The 19,620-nt window shown below is 38.3% G+C and overlaps 1 protein-coding gene across 1 annotated transcript in view; it reads left to right on the top strand.

Annotated features, from left to right (window-relative positions):
• The first annotated feature begins 348 nt into the window (after window positions 1-348).
• Window positions 349-19,620, top strand: part of RHBDD1 (rhomboid domain containing 1) — a 49,084-nt gene continuing 29,812 nt past the window's right edge. Inside the window, exons 1-4 of the mRNA XM_086467944.1 lie at window positions 349-389; window positions 1,175-1,347; window positions 8,910-9,428; window positions 12,602-12,734. Coding sequence (XP_086324070.1) covers window positions 8,996-9,428; window positions 12,602-12,734 — 566 coding nt within the window. The 5' untranslated portion in view covers window positions 349-389; window positions 1,175-1,347; window positions 8,910-8,995. The remainder of the gene's footprint in view (window positions 390-1,174; window positions 1,348-8,909; window positions 9,429-12,601; window positions 12,735-19,620) is intronic.

Here is a 19,620-nt window from a genome sequence, read left to right on the forward strand (position 1 = left end):
CTCGAACGCTCCCTTATCTCCGCCGGTTTGCATTCGCCTCAACACCGCCCCCGGGCCTGCGGCGCAGATAACGCTCACCGGAGGCGCTCGCCCACTTCCCAATAACTGCCTCAGCTCCTGGGCAGAACCCTCCGAAGCGACGCGGCGGAACAGGGCGCTGCACGACTGTCACCGGGCCTTGCAGCTTCCCCCCGCGGCCATTCCACCGCCCGCCTCTCCGGCGCGCCGCGCCCCTGCCCGGTCGGCCGCCTCCCCGCGCATGAGCGGCCGCAGCGAGCACCGAGGGCGGGTCTGGAAACCGCCTCCCTCGCCGCTGAGTGGCGGGCGGATCACGTGGTGCAGCGGGAGGGTTGGGGTTGGTGTCGTCGCCGCTGCGCGCGCCAGAGAACGTGAGTGCTGAGGCGGGGAGGGGGCGCGCGCTGCCGGCGGAGTGGTGGGTGATGTCGGCCGCCGCCGCGTGGGGACGGGGAGGCGGCCGGCGGCTGCGCGGAGCCCCGCGCCCCTCCCGGCGGGCGTGGCCCCTGCTCCCTCAGCCCGCCCCGGCGGGGCCCGCGGCGGGGCCATGTGGGGGCGCCCGCCGGGCGGAGTCGGCCGTGAGGCGAGGCGAGGCGGGGCGGGGCGGGCGCGAGGGGCGCAGGCAGGGCCAGGGTGCCGTGCCCGGAGAGCTGCCGCCCTCCTGAGCCGGGGGCTGTGCGGTGCACCGGAACGAAAGCCCTTGCGGGGTGTCTGGCCGGGGGAGGCTGCCCCTCAAACCGGCAGCGCTCGAGCTGGCTGCCAGTAAGGTGCGCTCCGCGGGGCTTGGTTCGTCCCCGCCGCTGGAAGCCGAGCGGCGGAGCGAAGGTTACGGAAATGAAGTGAGCTTCAGAAACGGCAAAAATACCCAGAATTTGGCACTTTGAGAACTCTTAGCGTTCCCCCCACGCCCCGCCTTTCTGTATGGCTGCTCGTGCGAATGTTGCTGAGAAGGAAGCGGTTGCCTGAGAGAGCAGGGAGCGGGAGGGGACCAGCGGTGGGGGTGAGGGTGCTGGTTCCCCGGGTCCGGAGCCCAGGTGCGCCTGTAAATCCACTGCAAGTGCCGACACACCCGAGTGTGCGCTGCTTCTCCCTGCAGTTGCGTGCCGCGACAGTTTTGTTTCGTTTTAATTCGTTTCCTCACAGCAGTATTTTTTTACAGATATATAAATAATCAACTGATTTAAAAAGAAAAAAAAAAAAAAAAAGACTGACCAGAACTATGGCCCTTTCTTCCCTTGTTAAAGTGATAAAATGGTGAAAAAAAAAACCAAAAAACAAACCTGCACCTGTATCAAGGGAGAAGCAGTGACCAACACACCCCGACTATATTTGGTAAGCTTAATTATATTTGTGTAAATACGGAGTTTATATAATTCGGGTGTTTATAAAATGTGTTTAACGATACCTTAGTTGGTTTAATTTCGTAAGGTAGCACAGTGATGTCCTTCTGGAGCTGCATTTTGTTAATTAAGAGATTTGAGGTCTTGACAAGAGTCGACGTAACACTGATACTAGGAAGTGTATATTTCTGAATTGCTCATACATTTAACGAATATAATTTAAAATGGATTTCATTAGAAAGTAAGCTTCCTGTCCTTCCTTTCTCCTACAAACTGCTGACAAATTTTCCTTCGGAGCAAGACAAATGAAGGAATGCTAAACTTCTAAGAGCCCTTGTGCTTCACACTGCTGAAGTGGAGTCAGGGAAGCATTGGTTGTTTCATTTTAGTTATATTACGAAATGCTTGAGTTAAATAAAGGAGAATGCTCTTCTGGTATAAGTACCTGATTTTGAAGTTATACAAGTGTAAGTACTGCAATCAAGTAAAAATATCCCCTAACCTCTGACCCTAATTAAAGTGGTTAAACATCTGTGAAGTTAAAACTCTTTAATTGTGGCCTAACCCGAAGTCCACTGTTGTTCTGATGTTATTTTATTTTTTTAAACTGTGCATCCCCTCACCTTCACCAGTACAGAGATGTAACTATAAATATTCATGATTATTTTACTTTTCTAGCTTGAATTATGTGTAGAAGCCTCCTAGTGTTTTAAGAGCTAGTTACTAATTACTGCCTGGTACAAGATGGGGAAAGTAAGAATATCAAACCTTTCAGTGTCCCTTTTCTTCCACAGAACTGGGAAGGGACTTAATATGTCTATTATCTCCCCTCAAAATGTTATGATAAAATAATTCTGACTAACTGACCACAGAGGTTCAGCAACAGCTGATGCTTCAGAGAAAGAAATTGTGTATAGACATACTCCTTTTTCTTTCTGCCTTCGTCAAAAATGCTTTTATCTGTTTGATTAGATGTGACATATAAGTTTAGAGGTAAAGAAAACCAGCTCTGTGTTGCTTTTAGGTCCTCTAACCAAAAAAAGCAGTGGTAACACATTGCTGTTGTGGCTCCTGTATAGATCCTGAACAGATTTTTTTATTTTTATTTTTTCAATGGAGGTAAACTTAGTGACTTCTAAGGAGAGTTGCTAAAATGTAGACTTTCATAACTGTAAATTATAAAAATCTATAAAGGTGCCTGCTTTTTTGTTTTATACTAAAATGACTTACAGGTTTGGCCATTGCAACAGGATTTCTTTTATATAAGACTTACATAAGCAAAACCTACTCCTTTTGACAGCGTATTTATAATCAGCTTCTTGACTAGAGTAAGCCATAACCATGAAGAAGCTTTGTATTAGTTTGTTCCATTTCAGGAGCTGGTTTATATTGCACTGTGGAAAGACTGGTGTGATCTTTGCCTCCAGAGGAGGAAGTGGGGAGTATTGTTAGTACATGTATTGCAAGTAAATCCTCTTCACCATAGTTTAGGCCTCGGCTTTGAGGCATGTGAACAAACCACTTCCACAGTGGTTGCCTACCAAAGGTAGTGGAGAAACTGAAAGATCAGGAAGGAAGGAGTTTAGTGGTAGACTAATTTCATAATGAATTTGTTTTCAATAATTTCCTGGATCACAATGTAAAGAAGTTTTCAGTAATTGTTGTTCTGATTTTTCACAAACTGAAGAGGCTTTGACGACTTTGTTACATCAAATAACATTTCTTTCTATAAATACATTGCTACTGAAGCAATTTTTTTGGCCTTTTTTTAACTTCTACCATTTATTTTTCTTCTTGCAACTTGGGATCACTGGTTTTGTTCAGACTCTGGCTGCTGTATAATGCCCAACGTGTAAATTGCCTGCAATGCATCATATCAGCTTGAGGGTCCAGCTGGTATCTGAAATGCATGATCTAATTTCTAGAATAAGTTTTCCAGCCCATGCTTAGTCACTCTGAGGGAAGTTCTGACAGAGCAGTGTGCAGCTGGTTCTAGCTGTACACAGTGGTGGAGTAGCTCCTCACAACCGAAGAACTGTTTGGACAATCAGACTGACCCCTGCTAGAATTAAAACTTCAAGTTTATATGTCCTCGAGGGTGGCCTAAGGAAGCTCGTTGGTTCTGCACGCTGTGTCCTTGCATGGCATGAGGAAGTGTTGCTCGCTGTGACTTCAATGTCATTGTAGCCAACTTAATAATTTGAAGACTGAATTAGAGGTGGATGCCGTGTAGGAAATGAAGGCAGATAGATAAAACAGAGTTTTCTTAAGCACATTTTAGAGATAATGTTAGTGGTCTCAAATAATGATAGAGAATATAACTGGTCTTTACAATGATAAGCTTTACAGAAAGTGCAGTGGATGCTCCTTCTGATGTTTAGATTTGTATATTGGTTCTAATTCAATTGACATATATGATAAATATGTAAATTAAATTGATTACTCTTTTGTGAATCAAAAAACATGAGTCCAAAATTGGCAGGGCTTGCAGTGATGTTGCAAGTTAATAATTATAATGAAACAATTTGACTAACTCTGTATTTTAACTGAAGGATAGACAGGTTGCAGCCTTTAAGTATTTTTCTTTTTAGATTAAATAGCAGTAGTCAAACTACTTAGGCAATTAAAAGCCTAAATGTCTCAGATCTTCATACCTAAGATGTTAGGCAGATTATGAGATCTGACCTAGTCCCTTCTGTTCCTTCCTCCGAAAGCTGCTAATTTATTTGGGGATAAGGTGTCCAAAAGTATTCTTGGCATGTATTGTTTAACATGTATGTATTTTATTGTGAATAGTAGTTGTCACACCATTCAGAACACGATTTTCAATTTTAAGTTGAAGTTATTAGCTTAAAAGCTTATTTTGTTAATGACTTCTTTAAGAGGATTAAAGAATTGTAAAACATTGTCAGTTTTCATGCTGAAGCAGACATAAGAGACAGAGGAACTTCATTATTCTCACAGAAAACTTTGGAGGACATTTAAAATAAAATTTGGCATATTAAAAAAAAGCAACAAACAAAACTTTGTGACATAGCCTTTTATGCAGTCATTTTATGTTGATATTTAACTTTGCATTTTTTCCTTTCAGGAGGGTAGTTACCGACTTAAATTATTTTAAAACATTTATATTACACATGTATGACTTCTCATGCCAAATTCTGAAATGTGTTTTTTTCAGTTTAAAGTTCAGTATTCCTTTGTGAATGAAAGCACATTATGCCCTTTAAAGGCACATTTGATTAATCCGGAAGTCATTCTTTATGAAGCAATTACTTTTATAATTGTGTCAGAACCTTGTCTTTTGTTATGAACTACATAATTGACTGTATGTTTCAAAGCTTATTGTAACTGACAGCTTGTGGTTGATCTTCTCCTTGCATACATATTAAATATAAACAGGATGATTCATTATGCTTCAAATTTCTTAGTTTTTTCTTGCATTGTTTTTTTCCTGTTACGCCTACCTTCTCCACCACCCCGGCTTCCAAAGTTTGAGGGCAATAGTAAAAGGGTTTACAGTTTGCTTCTGTTTCCTTTATAGGACTCTTCTTTTGCCCTAAAAACACTGCTTCTGTAACAGTCTTTACTTGGGTAGGTCTTTGTACCCTGAGGCTGTGCCTTTGTAGACAGGTAGCTGGCCCTGTTGAGGCTTATCTGTAGCGTCAGTCAGTCGGTGTGTGCGCAGGATCTGACATCCACCCTTTACGCATTTCCAGTGGTTTCTTACATTGGTCTAGCTCTAAGCTGGACGTGTAGGCTGAGTGCCAAATTTTACCTGGAGTGCACTGGTTCTTTCCTGGAATCTGTCTTCTGGTTTAGTTTCATCTGAAGGGAGACTAGTTCATGCACACTCAGGCCACAGCATGATGTGAACCACAGGGAAGTCGCTGGGGGCAGTGGAGAAATTCACTTCAAAACCATACTCCTGCTCTGAACTGAAAGAGTAACCCTGGGATTTTTTTCTGTCAGTGAAGAGCTATACAATGCTCAGGCGCCTCCATTACAATTCATTTTTGCAAAGCCATGAGAAGAACAAAGCAGTTTGGGACAAGGTCGGTGATGGATCTGAACATCAGGATGTGCTGTGCTGATTACGGCAAAATCTGTAGATCACGGCTGTATTCACCGTCAGTGGGAACAGGAGGTTATATGTCTCTGTCTAGTCATAAAAGTCTAGGCTTATGTCACAGTGGGATTTTTGGGTTTTAATTTATTTATTTTTTTAAGGAGAAGGACAATGGGCTAGATTTTGCTTCACATAAACATAAATCAAAATTTTAGGGTAGTTCTGTCCATTTTGCAGGGAGCAAGAGGACAGGGAGATTTCTTTTCCTCTAACTTCAAATTACAGCTATAGGAGAACAGTGTAACATTTCATTTTAACTGGTATTTACTAAAATATTTACTTTATTACATGATTCTTCAGTAATATGAAGTCATGATGTTTTATGGTTGTCACAGTAAAATTAAAGTTTAAATGCTTTTGCACTTGCTTAGTACAAAACAAACAAATTCCAAGAATGTTTAGTTCAGACATTTATCTTGAATATGTGACAAAAATGCAGACACATGGCAGCCTAGATGCAAGACAAGTGTCCATTTCAAATCTGTTCTGGAAATTTGTACATTATGAAGTGGGTGGCATGTTTTCAAAAAAAGAAAAAAGGTGTGAGTGCTTCGTTGTTTCAAGCCTCATTAGACTTTTAATACACAGAGTAGAGGCTGAGGAAGAATGTTCAAACAGTTGAAGGCTCTATATATTTTAAGTGAGTTGCATTCCAGAAGGCTCTCAAATAACTACTGTTTTCTTTCTTATATTTTCTTCCTTTACAATCAAGCGCATAATGTGTCTTGGCTGGCATCTTTTGATTTCTCCTAATAATGGGAATGATTTATAATACATAGTACTGCTGTAATTGTGGTGTAAACCGTTCCCGGTCATGTTATGTGATTATTGTACAGGTACATGCTGTAGGAGCGTTTCTTTTCCTAGGTGCGTGTATGTTAAAAGTATTTAAACTGGAAATTAAAGAGTACCAAAAGAGGGGGTGGAAACTTAAAAAAAAATAAAAATAAAAAAAAATTAAGACTGTAGTATTTGGCAATTTGAAGAATGTGGTATGGCAAGATTTTGGGGTTTCCACATAACTTGCATTTAAATGATGTTGACTTTTAAATTCTAACAGTTTTTATGTCAACTGTTTTGTGGTGGAGAAAATGTAGCTGTGTTAGTGGTACAAGAAAAATCAGAGATTTGTGCAGATGCATGTAAGAACAGGTTGGGGCTGTTGGTATACCTGGTATCAGAGCATGTAGCGTGGAAAAAGAAAATGACGTTGATTAAACTTTTGATTATCCAAGTACTTTTTTTGTAACATTGACATTAAAATGTCAAAGGCTGACAATATTAATTATCAACTGCAACAATCAATTTACACTTTAAGATGTCTTGGCTCATTTGAACTTTGTAGGGACTACAGCTGAGGTCTCTAGTTAAATTGTGAGGATTAGAAACTTTTTTTTAAAGGCACCATTATACTTAGTTGTATGTTGAAGAGGCCTGGTATAAAATGTGTTTCTGCTGTTTCCACTATGTTTTGGGCAAGAGTTAGATGTGATGTAGCATCTTTAGAGATGGGGAAAAAAAGCAGTGAATTTCCGTTTTAATGTAGCAAACACATTTACTTGCATTCTGTCCTACTACAGTTGTTTTGAGGATGCTACCAGGGTGGCTTTTTTTTTTTTTTCCTTAAAGTGCTATAACAAGCATAAATTCAATTTAAAGAGAAATCCAGAGACTACAGTAACTTAAACTTAACTATTAGATGTGAATTATACATGTGAACTAGCATGGAAGTATATGCTGCTCTCATGTAGACAGAAGTAGAGGAGGCAGGCTGCTCCCTAGATGATGATCTTTGATGTTCAGCCCTGTGCAAGTTTCGTAGTTCCTTTTGCTGTTACAGGTTCACATTATTCGGAGGTGATTTGCTTCTTTTCCATGTGTTCACTTACTCTGTGTGGTGCAACCCAATCAAATTCATAATAATACTCTGAATACCTAAAGAAAAGTGTTTGGTAAAGTGTTTGCAGGCATACCAATGGTCTGTAGAAATGGGAAACTTAGTAAATCCTAATAGACATAACATGGAATATTAAACTGGCATCTTGAGCTGTTGTCTTTTTATCCTTATAAAAGGTGTAATTTTTTTTTTCTGCTGTCCTCCAGAAGAATTAGATTGTAGCTTGTTTATCCAATAAAAATGTTAACAGAGGAAGCATTTGATGTGATGAATTGGGAAGGAATTTAAACTAAATAAAAAGTTAGTATGTTAGCAACTTACTCTAATTATTTTACAATATAATGGAAAAGGGGGTAAATGGGGTGATTGTATATATCTAGGTATTTCAGGAAGTTTCATTTGAAACCTGATGGCAAAGTTTTGAAGAGTAAGTGTATTTTGCTGGCTTTGCGTAGTTGATATTTATGTATGAAATAACGTATTGAATTATCTTCAATAGCTGAGCAAAGAAGTGACAACCTAGAGATGGAGAAGAGTGGCCATGCTATTGTTATGCCACTTGGAGAGTTTTGAGAACTAAAACAGTAAGGCTAAGTTGAGGTAGCCCTCGGAAGCTGCTTGGAACTGGGTGTCTCTTCCTGTCTTCTGCAGGTGGCTCGGCTCTCTAGAAGCTCCATGTCACCTTGTGCCGTGTTCTCCAGTGCAGCTTCCTCCCTTCTCTACAGGCTCGCGCAGTTTCACTTGGTGCCATTTCTGTTTCTGTCATAGTAACCCTATTTCTAGCTAGATCTAGAACTTTTGTAGCCCTTTTTAATCCCCCCTTTTATCTGACATAAATAGGGCAGAGATGGATATTTTGCTACAACTGTTTGTAAATTTTATGTGCCGTTCTTCTATGTGATTGCTTACTACAGGTATTTTTCTCCATCCTATACTTTTAAATTAAACTTTCGTTTCTAGTCACTATGAAAGCAATAACAATTTTCAAAGGTTATATTTAGGAGTACTTAGCTGTGTCTCTGTTACTTTCTGGAATTATAACTTCTAATTTTCATTCTTACGTTGTATTGAATATTTGTAAAAGATGGAAAAATGTTAATGAAAAAAATTTAGATATGTGGGAAAAGATAGGAAGCCTGAAAACCAAGACTCTAGAGAAGAATTTGTAACTGGTTTCCTTAGTGAAATTTTAGTAATGCTGAGTGAATCAAGATATTAATGAGAACATGTCTAGAACACCTGGGGATTTAATAGATGAAGTAAAGCCTGTCCAGGGACATGAAAGAGAGGTTGCAGGCTCCTTTTTCTTGCAATGCTTGTTTGGATTACCTGTATAAACACCTTTTGTGTCTTATACCAATTGAAAAATTGTGATTTTTTTTTTTTTCTTATTTGAATTTTTGTTCTAATTTAAAAAAGAGATGTCATCTGATTAGCTTGAAGAATTTGCTGTGTTTAAAAAGAAGCAGTGATGAGCTTGAAAACACCCCTGTGTATGTATAATAATGCAGTTACTTTTTTCTTTCAGAATTTCCAGAACTTGTATGGTTTTGAATTCAAACGAAAGACTAGAAATTGGGATAATCTTCACATTTCTTTGAATAAGAAGTAATAATGCAGCGAAGGCAGGGAAGAGTCAATGCTGGACTGCTTTTGCTGCTTTATCAAATTTCTCAAGTTGGACTCCAGAACATTCCTGCTGTTACCCTTGGGGTACTTGCACTGAATATTTTTCTCTTTCTGAATCCTGTGGGGCCACTGCCTGAAGTGTGTATCAGTGTAAATGAAGGCTTCTACAGAAAGAACTGGCAGCGTTTACTGCTTTCTCCTGTCCACCATGCAGATGACTGGCATTTGTATTATAACATGATTTCCATGCTTTGGAAGGGGATAATGCTGGAAAAAAAGCTTAAGAGCATATGGTTTGCATACATAATTGCAGTATTTTCAGTGCTGATTGGAGTTGTCTATATGCTGCTGGAATTCATGCTTGTGAAAATTCTGGATGATCCTTTGTATGGAATGAATTGTGCTGTAGGTTTTTCAGGTAAGGCACATAGTTGGTTTATATATTTACATATACAAAATTAGTATTCATAGGTACTATGTAACAGTATTTGTTGAATGCGGAAAATGGATAGGTGTACATCTATATGCATGTGTGTGGTTGTTACGTCAGTAAAGTTACCCTCTTTTTTAATTTAAAGCATGTACTCTGGGTATGAACAGTACGGGGTTTGGTTCATGTTCTTGTGACTAGCAGTGTCTTTAGCAGAATATGAAAAATACAATCATCCCAGTAGAATTATGTTTTCTGTTTAACGTCACTGACTATTTGAAGTCTGAAGCTTTTCATTTTCTGATGTCAATAATGCTTGTTAGGCGGGTTCTAGAAAAGCCTATCACTTTAAAATTTTAATCTTCAAATTATAAATCATTCATGCTTGTCTTTAGAGAGACTCCCCTAGATTTGCTTCCGCTAGAACCATCCACACACCTGATTTTGGTCATCTTCCAGTAATGGTCTTGTCTTCTCATTTAGGAGATCAGAGTTTCAAGTCAATGAACTCCTCCCTTTAAAAAAACCTGCAGTCAAGTGGAGAAGTAGCACTGCTTTTCTAGATATGTAGGGTTTTTTCCTTGCTGTCATTGGGACCTAGCATTAGAAGGAAAGCCCTTCTTTTCAGCCTCTGAGAAAGGTGCTTCAATGTCTCTGAGGGTTCCTTGTGGTATTTGAATCTGTATGCATTGGAACATCCTAGTAGTTGCTCATTTGGGGCTTCAGGTGTTCTCTGGTCACCCACCTTTTGGTAATGAGATGTGCCCAGTTCTTATACTGGCCTTTATGGTGGCTGCAGGGGCCCTGAGTGCAGCCCCTTCCCCTGAGGGGTTTGGCTACCTGTGCTGAAGGCCAGCTCTGATATGGGGTAGCTGCGACCCACCTCAGACTAGTGGGAAAAGAAGTATGTGAGATGGCTGAGAGAAGCCTCACTGGGGGCCTTTTACCCCATTGCTCAGCAGCTGCCTTTAAGCTCAAGCCCTCTGTGTCATCCCTGTCTGTCCTGCGTTGCATTTGTGCCTGGCCATGTCCCTCTCTGACCTGGGGCCTGATTTGACTTCCTGACTGTCTTTGGCCCTGCTTTCTCAGGAGGATATGCCTGGTGATTGTGGCTCCTGGCCCACTCTGCTTACTGTCACCAGCCTGCCCAAGGACTGTGGGACTGGGGGTCCCCACTGAGGAGGCTGCTGCCTGCCTGCCTCCCTGTTCCCTTTGGATACCTCTCCTTTGCGGAGCATCTCACTCTTGCTGTTCCCTACCAGTGACTGCAGAACCCTACTGAATATTTCTTATTAGTGGTAAAATGACTGAAATATGTGCACTCAGTCCGGTCTCAGCTGGGCTTTCTAGGGTTGGCTCTTATATGGTACTCGAATTACTACTGGGTGATTTGTGGGAGAAGTGTCCTCTGTAATACTATTCTCTGTGAACAACTGGGAGGTGCTGCGATCAAGCTTCTTTTTGAACCTCTTTTCTCGTATCATTCTAGACTGTAGGATGAGAAGTTGAGATCTGTAAGTTGTGAAGAAGTATCTGTTTCGGGTATTCAGTTATATAATGCACCATCCACGTGAGGTTTTTCCTGTATGTTCCTGTCAGTCCATGCCTTAAACCAGCTTAGTATCAACCCAGTTCTTACTAGGAATGAGAACGGTGAATGTTTCAAGAATTTAGGATGAAACTGCTTTGTACTACATAACTGGGAATATAATACTACTGTATAATTGGGTAGTGTTGAGATTTCCCTGTAAGGTGAAATGGTTGAGATCCATAGTTGATCTTTCTAAACCTTCGACATTTTCAACATGACCTTCAGCATAGGTAATTTCTCTTCAGTTGAGGCAAGTGGCAGGTATATGGAACAGCTGTTGAAATATGGGTATTTTCTTAATAACTATTTCTTTAAAGAGCTGATCTGTATGCATATTTATGACCCATTCACTTTAACAGGCTTTTAAGAATTTTAGGGTGCTTGGATTTTTAGATTGTATTTCATTTTAAATGGATGAAACAGACATGCCCCTTTTACCCCTGGATGGAACCTGGCTATACACAGAATCACAGAGTGTTAGGGCTTGGAAGAGACCTCGAAAATCATCTAGTCCAACCGCCTGCCAGAGCAGGACCACCTAGAGTAGATCACACCAGGTCAGCAGTTCCAATGGACACTTAAAACCTGAAGAAAAAAAAAAAAAAGTGAGGACTCCTAAACTATGCTGCTGCTACTGAATATTTCTCCCCTTTAGAAAATGTATAGTTTTGGAACAAGTCCAGTTTTATCAGCAGCAAATAGCATGAGCATGTGTGCAGTGTGTCTTTGCTGTTTATATTTGATCCTAGAATAATGATATCCGCATCACTGGATAGATTAAGGAATTTTGCTATCTTTTGTTTTCTATGGTGTTAGAAGGGGAGGGAAACCTTTTTCATGTTTTTATTTAGTCTATCTGTACTGATGTTCAACTCTGCTGTCTTTTCCATGTCGAATCTTTGACTTGCCAATTTTTCAGATTTTTTTTTTTTTCAGGCAACTGTGAGCTTTCTCTCGAGAGGAACTTTTTCAAAAACATTTTGAAAGTTCCAGTAAATTGTGTGAATTTCATTCTGTCATATTGACTACTGCTTGCATGATAAAATAGTTGCAGTCAATTAGAAATTAATGATTATTTATTTTGATTAAAGATAATTTACTGTTTTTTTTTTTCAGAAACAAGTGGTTCTGGAGTATATGTAAGATGATTTTCCATTAATTCAGAATCTGAGCCTACTGTTGAGCTTCACATGTATCTGTCTTGTTTTCAGTAATAGTTTTCTCAATTCATGGAACATTTTTTTTTAGTTCAATAATTTTGTCAATTATTTCAACTAGAACTGCCATTTTAAAATTAAGTTTGTATTGTTTTGAATAGTGAGTAGACATTAAAAAGCAACTTAGAATTGGCTGTTAAACAAATATGTAAATTTTTTATCCTTTTTTTAAGTCACTGAAACGTATCACTGGAAAAACAGCTTAGAACTCTTGTTCTGGCACGCAACGGTATTTTTGTGGTGCTGTGAAACTGCATGGTTCTTAAGTAGTAAAGTTGTTTACATTTCTTTATTGTTTGGGTACAAGTACTTCTTCTCTCTTTATATGATTTTTTTTTTTCCCTTGTTTGCAGGAGTCTTGTTTGCTTTAAAAGTTCTTAACAACCATTACAATCCAGGAAGAGTCAGCAGTGTCCTTGGATTGCAGATACCCAGTAAATATGCTTGTTGGGTGGAGCTGGTGGCTATTCATTTAATCTCGCCAGGGTAAGTGCATTTAATATTTCGAAGTTAGGAGAAGAGATTTGGGCCATCTGAAGTAGTTTGAAATGTATTAGGAAGTATGTGTAGTGTTAACTGGTAACCAAATGGAGTGATGGGGCTACAATTAAGTGTTGAGGTAACAGTCTGTTTCTTTCCTTAACGCCCTTTATTTTGAGCACATTTCAAAATGAAAAAACTGAAATACTGTGCTTGGAAGGTATTGCTAAGTATTTGAGGGAAGATAACAAAAGTTATTGGACAAGGAAATGTGTTTTCAGCAAAGTAACCAAACTAATATACTGTAGGCCAAGGCCTTCATTAGCACAACAGCATTCTGCTATTTGCTCGCTATTTCTGTTGTCATCCCTTCTGTCCGTTTGTTGTAGTCACTCTTCTAATTGATGATAAAGCTGTCATCCAGTATTCCGCGAATTTTATGCATTTTCACTGTCCTATGGTCTTGCTGATCATCTCCCTCAATTTACCTGTGTCCTCAGTTCTGCCAGCACAGTTCATCTACCCCTACCTCTGTGAGAATAGTGCCTTGCTCTTCTTCGGCAGTTGATTGCTTGAGTTCTAGTTGCAAATCAGTAATTTTCTTGTGTGATGTTTTATAACTGTCAGTCATACTGGGGAATATACATGAAGTACAGACACCAAACTTACAAACAGTTTATATACATTTTCTCACTTTTCAGAAAGATTTTGAAAAAAAAAAAAGGGGGGAGGTGGGGACATAATCCTTGCCAGATACTGTGATATAGAAGATAGAACATTTCGTAGACCAGAATGAGAATTCAGATATTACTTATGTTAAACACTGGTTTTATTGTTTTATGACTTACTGCATTATGATTGACTGCAGCAAGGAATCCTAGGTTAAAAGACAGAAGAACTGCAAACAAAAATGTGAGCTGAGAGGTCACTTGCATGGCATTACTACAAGTATAAACCCAAAGTTTTCAGTGCATTAAAAACATTCTTCTGAAAAATATAAGCTGTTTTGTTAGCTGAAGATAGTTTTCATTTGGTGATGTGTTTAATACTGCTGTTTATTATTAAAGAGCAATGGAAGAATGCTTTTCTTTCTGATTAATGTGTTTGTTATGGGGAAATTTTAAAAGAAATGTAATATCTTTCTAATCTTTGCCTTCTGCAAAGTATTGAGATGTAGGCTTTGTGTAGCAATCCTTGGGGTTATTATTTGATGGAAGAACAGCCATGTGAAAAGTTAGCTTATGTTTAATCTCTATGCCTCTTCCAGAATTGGGCATGTGGTATCTTAAGTCATCTGTTCCTTTTGCGTGGAGGTGCTTTACCTATACTCACTATTAAAGAAAAAGCTTATCTTTTCAGCTTGTTTCTAAACTAACTCAAATATTTATCAGATTGACAAAGATGACACTTTGGGGTTGGAAGGTGGACATTACAGTTTTTTTCCAAACTTCTTTTTCAGAGAGTTAAGAGTAACAAAGGATGAAAAAAATGGGAGAGTGGAAAGCTAGGAGTGGAGAAGAGTAGAAGTTGTTATTTAATTTTTTTTAGCGTTCAAAAGTGTTGAGGTTTGGACTGTCCAGAATTGCTCTTTTCACAGCTTGTCAGAAATGGTGAGACTTGCTATTCTGGAGTTCAGAGGATCCCAAAGATGTCTCAAATTTCTGTAGCTCACTGCACCTCTGAAAACTGACTTAGGCATTTCTCTAGGCCTCTTTTTGACCTGTGTTTGTAGTTACTGACTTTCAGGTGTCTGATAATGTTTTCCAGATCTGTGGATGATGCAATCCATAAAGTGTGTAATTTTTCTTTCTTGAGTTTTTTCTATTTTCTAAATTAGTTTTAGCCTTAAGTTTGTTTCCAAGTTTCTCTTCGTAACTGTTTCTAATTTAATTATATTGATAAGTGCTGGTCTGAGCCAGTTCTGTTGGACTTTTTTTTGGCAACTTAAGATGCTTGTTAGAGTTCTTCATCTTAAAGAAAGAGAAGACTTTGCAAGCTGGAAACTATCCCACGCAAGAACAAGAGCACAGCAACAGATCTACTTTTGGCAATAGAGATGCAGGTCATTGTCATGAGCATTCATAGCTGACAATTGGAAATGTTATACAGTTGTAGTGTATAAAGAATCAATAATGACAATTGATTGTTGCTTCATTTTGCTTGGATTCAAGAATCCACAGGAAATTAAAATCTTGAAGCAGATCACGGTCAAAACAGGTAAATGTAATAGGAATACTGAGCTTTTAATTAAAAAAAATCAGAACCAAAACCCACAAAAAAAAATTTATATATGTTTGAAAATACAAGAACATACTGTGAAAAATCTGGTTTTAAATTTTGATTATTTTACCTTGTACTCTTCTCAGTCTTAACCCTGGTACAGTGTCTGGTGTGAATACAAATATTTCACATAGCTCTAATGAGCTTAACCTCATGGGATCTTTTGTGCGTATGTATTTTCCTATTTCATCTGCTTTTTAAATTTCTCACTTGTTTAATGCTTAGGGATATCACTGAGTCATCACTGGTTATCAGTCAGATTTACTGTTGAACTGTTTATTATGCTGTTTATTGATGAGAACTTTTCCTCAGGAACAAATGGGCTGAGAACAACCAGTCAACCAAAAAAACCCCAGCTTTGACAGGAATGGCATTACATGATGAGAACCATTTTTTAGCCTTTCATTCTTTGTCAAACTTAGCTTTCACTTTTCTATGCTATTTTCCCAATGTGTTATAAAATTACTGACAAGTTTTCCATTTCCATTTAAAGAAGCAATGGCATTTTCCTGTGTAGGTCTGTGTAAAACAAGTTGACTTTTACTTATGCAATCATTTAATTTGGTTTAATATGCGTTCAGGTAGGTTGTTTAGCACTGGTAAATTGACTACATGGCCTACTTTCTAAGCAAGATTAAATTTTGTAGCAAAGTGTTTAAATTGTCACGTGCAGGTGACTCTGTACCTGTGTTAACTTGGAAATAAACTGTGTATAAATACACGGCTTTGATTCCCGTGGTCTCAAAAAATTGTTTTTCAAAAATGAAGTTAGTCTAGATTCTTGTAGTATGTTGCTTTGGTACTATTCCTTTGTTTTGCTTGTTCAGTGAATGCATGCTGCCTAGCTAGATCTTTCAAAAGACTACAGCACTACCTTAAGCTAAAGACATACTTTAGTTGCTAAATAAATGGCTTTGTCCTGTGGTAGAGTTGAATCCATAAATTATAATGCCTACCAGACTGGGGTTTGCTGTTAGGAAGAAGTTATGGAAGTGATAGATGTAGACTTTCTTGCTCTGTTTTCATTTGAGTCAAGTGACTGACACCAAAGAATTGAAACAGTTTGGGATACATTCACCAATAGTGAGGAACTGATTTGAATTCATTATAAGGATACTGGAAAAATAGTAATGCAAAAGCTAATATTGAGAGGTTTGTAACCGTGACGTCAGAATCTCTCCTACATGAAAAGCAAATGCAGTCCGAATGGTTTTCCCTCTAGTGATAGCAGTTTTCATGGAAATTACATGGCCAAATGAAAAAGTATGATTAATTCTGTTTGGAAGATTTTTCTGAAGTCATGTGCACATCAGCTTGATGGCAAATGTCTCAGGAAACAGTATTTAGACATATTCATAATTATCATTAGTATGAAGTGAATGGCTGAGATAAATAAAATCTCTGGGGATATCTGCATTTTCAAACAAAAAGTTAAATGAGACATCATTTGAATTTCTTGGTACCAGGGAGAGCAGTAGTTAATATTGATAAAGCTCATTGTCATTTAGAGAAGAAACACGCAATTTTAAAAATCAGGAACTCTGGTTTTATTCCCATTCATAGTTCAGCTTGTATTGTAGAATCTGGAAATTGTAGTGTGAAAAAAACCCCGTAATTTTTTCTTTATTAACTGGCAGGAAAAAAGGCGGTAGTTTATCATATTGCAGCCATGAGAATGTTTCTTCTAGTCTAACTGAAAAATAACAGTCAATTTTTACCTGGTAAAAGACACATTCCAGTCAAGACCTTGCCATTCTTATGAATAGCATAAAAAGTCTATTTTTGAAATTGGTTGCTGATGGAAGTTGCTTTGTTACTGATATTATAAGTGTTTTTAATTATACCCAGGGTTATTTACTGTATATAAAAAGCAGAAAATAGAGTAACCTCAGTGTTCTGGATTAGACAAGATAGAAGAGTGGAATTCATAATACAAGTGAAAGGAGCCTTGGTAATATATCCTTGGACAAGACTTCTTCACACAACTTTTGTGCTTTTTGTAAACTGTTTATTAATTTCTTTTCAGCCAGAATCCATGGCTTTTAGTTCTAAATTTTGCATATAATACTGCCTTCTGAAAACAGTTGTAGTTTTGCCATTAACTTTAATGTCTGCAGATAAAACTCAGACAGCCTCATAGGCAAGAAATCCATTATATGATTTTTTTTTTTTAAAAAAGACAATCTATTGAAAATTAAAATTCAATGTAAAATGTAGTAAAGTCTCAAGAAGAGTGACGTTGAAGTGTTACTCAGGATAGTTGTTCGGATATATTTAAGTTCATTGGAAACAGAAGTATCCACTTTGGACTAAGGCATGTGGATAGAACATTAATTGCATGTGTAAAACAGTTATTTCATGTAATTTACTTAAATTGAATAATTTCAGTCTACTTTTTATAAAATAAGAAAGGATCTGCGTAAAATGATAGAGGATCTACGTGAATCTGATCTCAGACCAAGTGCTCTGAGTGATAATGTAAGGACAAACATGTATCTGTTTATATGCAAACATATACGTGTGTATATATAATTTATATTTATCAATATTTAGTCTATTGCACTTTTTAAGATCATCACTATAATAATATCTGCTTGCTCTTTGCAGGGTCTTAGTAGCCCTCTCACTTTCCCTTGCAGAGACAAACATGGGAGAGAATGGGCCCCAAACCCAGTTGGATCTGGGAGGACTCTGCCTCATCTGGGTGGAGAACCCCCCAGTTTCTCCAGGCAGTCTGTTCTACTGCTGAAATGTTTTTAAATCTCTTGCTGTGACTTGTGTCCATTACTCCTTATCCTGTGGATACAGAATGTGGAGAGTGTATTCATTCCTATTTGTGACAGTCTTTTCTGTGTTTTAAGATTATTATGTCTGTGAGAGAATTCTTCAATAGACTTGAGTGATTGTAATCCCTTCAGTCTTTTCCCAGAAGTTTTGTGGGCTCTCTGGTGGTTTTGTTGCTCTTTTTGTGCAATATGCAAAAAGTAGGCTCAGTTCTCCAGCTGAGACCACTGCTGAGTAGAGCAGAAGGCTACTTCATTTTAATTACAGATAGTGCTCCTGTTTATATATTTCCAATAAAATACTTGTCTTTTCTATGGTGGTGTGATATGTCAATCTGTCCTTTATTGTATAATTCACTGTGTGCCCCAGCTTCTATCCTGAAGCTCTCCTACTAGCCAGTCACTTCTAGCCTGTTGGCATAGTTGATGATTTCTGTGCTATATTTGGAACTCCATATTTGTCTTTATTGAATTGCACCCTATTTTTTCTAAACCAGTACTTCATTTTGTCAAGGTTGCTTTAAATTGCAGTGCCATCTGCAGTGACCCTTACACCTTCTCTTAGCTTGTCATTTGTAAATTATATTTGGAATAGGCTCTTGCGGAAATCCACTTGATTCATATCCTAAGTTTGATAATGAGTCAGTGCTAAGTCAGGTTTACCAGCCACTTAAGGGTCTGCTTAGTGTAGTTTTAGAGTTTAAGGGTTTTAAGCCTTCTTTATGACAAATGCTGTAAGACAGTGCTGCGTTCTTTCAGCATGTGTGACAGCTGCTAATTCTCCCTTTCCGTGAGGCTCTTGTTGCCCTGTCAAAGGAGGAATTTTGGTTGATTTGACTTGCTCTTGACAAATCTGGCTTCTGCTTCTGATGTTCATACCTTGGTTGTAAAACACAAATTACATCTCCTAATAATTGTTGATCAAATAGTTTTATCTGGGAACAGAAGATAGTGATTAGTCTGTAGTCCACTGATTGAGTCATCCTCCCCGTTCTCCTTTCCTGCCTAACAATGGATATAGAAATACCCCTACAGTCCTGTGGAAACTTACCCATCCTCAAAACAGCTGGGAAAAGAACCAAGTTAACTACTTTTGAATTTTGCTGCATGGTTTGGTGTTTTTCTATTAATTTTGACAGCATTAAAAGTTTTTAATAAAATGGCTTTTTTTTGGTAAAATTGATTATTATCTTTATTTTAGTTGTTGCATTTGGAAAATATCTATAAAGATGTTTCATATACTATAAGTGATACCAAACATTAGCAAAAAAAGGTATTAAGTTACCATTTGAGTAAATTACACTATAACATGTTCTAAAATGAAGTAGTGTTTGCTTGACTTGGCTGTAACATTAAGTATTCTGTTAATGGAAGGAAAGTGGTGGTCTTGTACTCTACAGAATTGCTTTTGCTCAGTTATTACACGTAGCAAGGTGCTACTGTTGATCGTGCTTCAATTAATTTTATGACAGCATATGTGAAAATTTGATGTGATTTGTCAAATATACTAATTTTCTGCATGTCAGTGATAGTATATGTGTGTGACAGTGTATCTGATATTATTTTTCATTTAGAAAACCATGTTTAAACATTTTCATTTTGAGTTTCTACTCCTTGAATATAATTTATAATTAAACATTCCATAGTGTTTAGGAGTCTAGTACACTAACCCATTCAATAGGCATGAAGTGGAAATTATCACCCTCAAGACTTTTTAAAGTTGAAGGTTTTTGAATATTCAGATTGTGTAAATGCACAACTCTACTGTATTGCAAACAAAGACCTTGATTTTGGGTGTTGTGGAACAAAGTTGTGCTCAAGTAAATCAA

The sequence above is a fragment of the Leptosomus discolor genome, chromosome 7, assembly GCF_034619465.1.
Source record: "Leptosomus discolor isolate bLepDis1 chromosome 7, bLepDis1.hap2, whole genome shotgun sequence".
Taxonomy (NCBI): domain Eukaryota; kingdom Metazoa; phylum Chordata; class Aves; order Leptosomiformes; family Leptosomidae; genus Leptosomus; species Leptosomus discolor.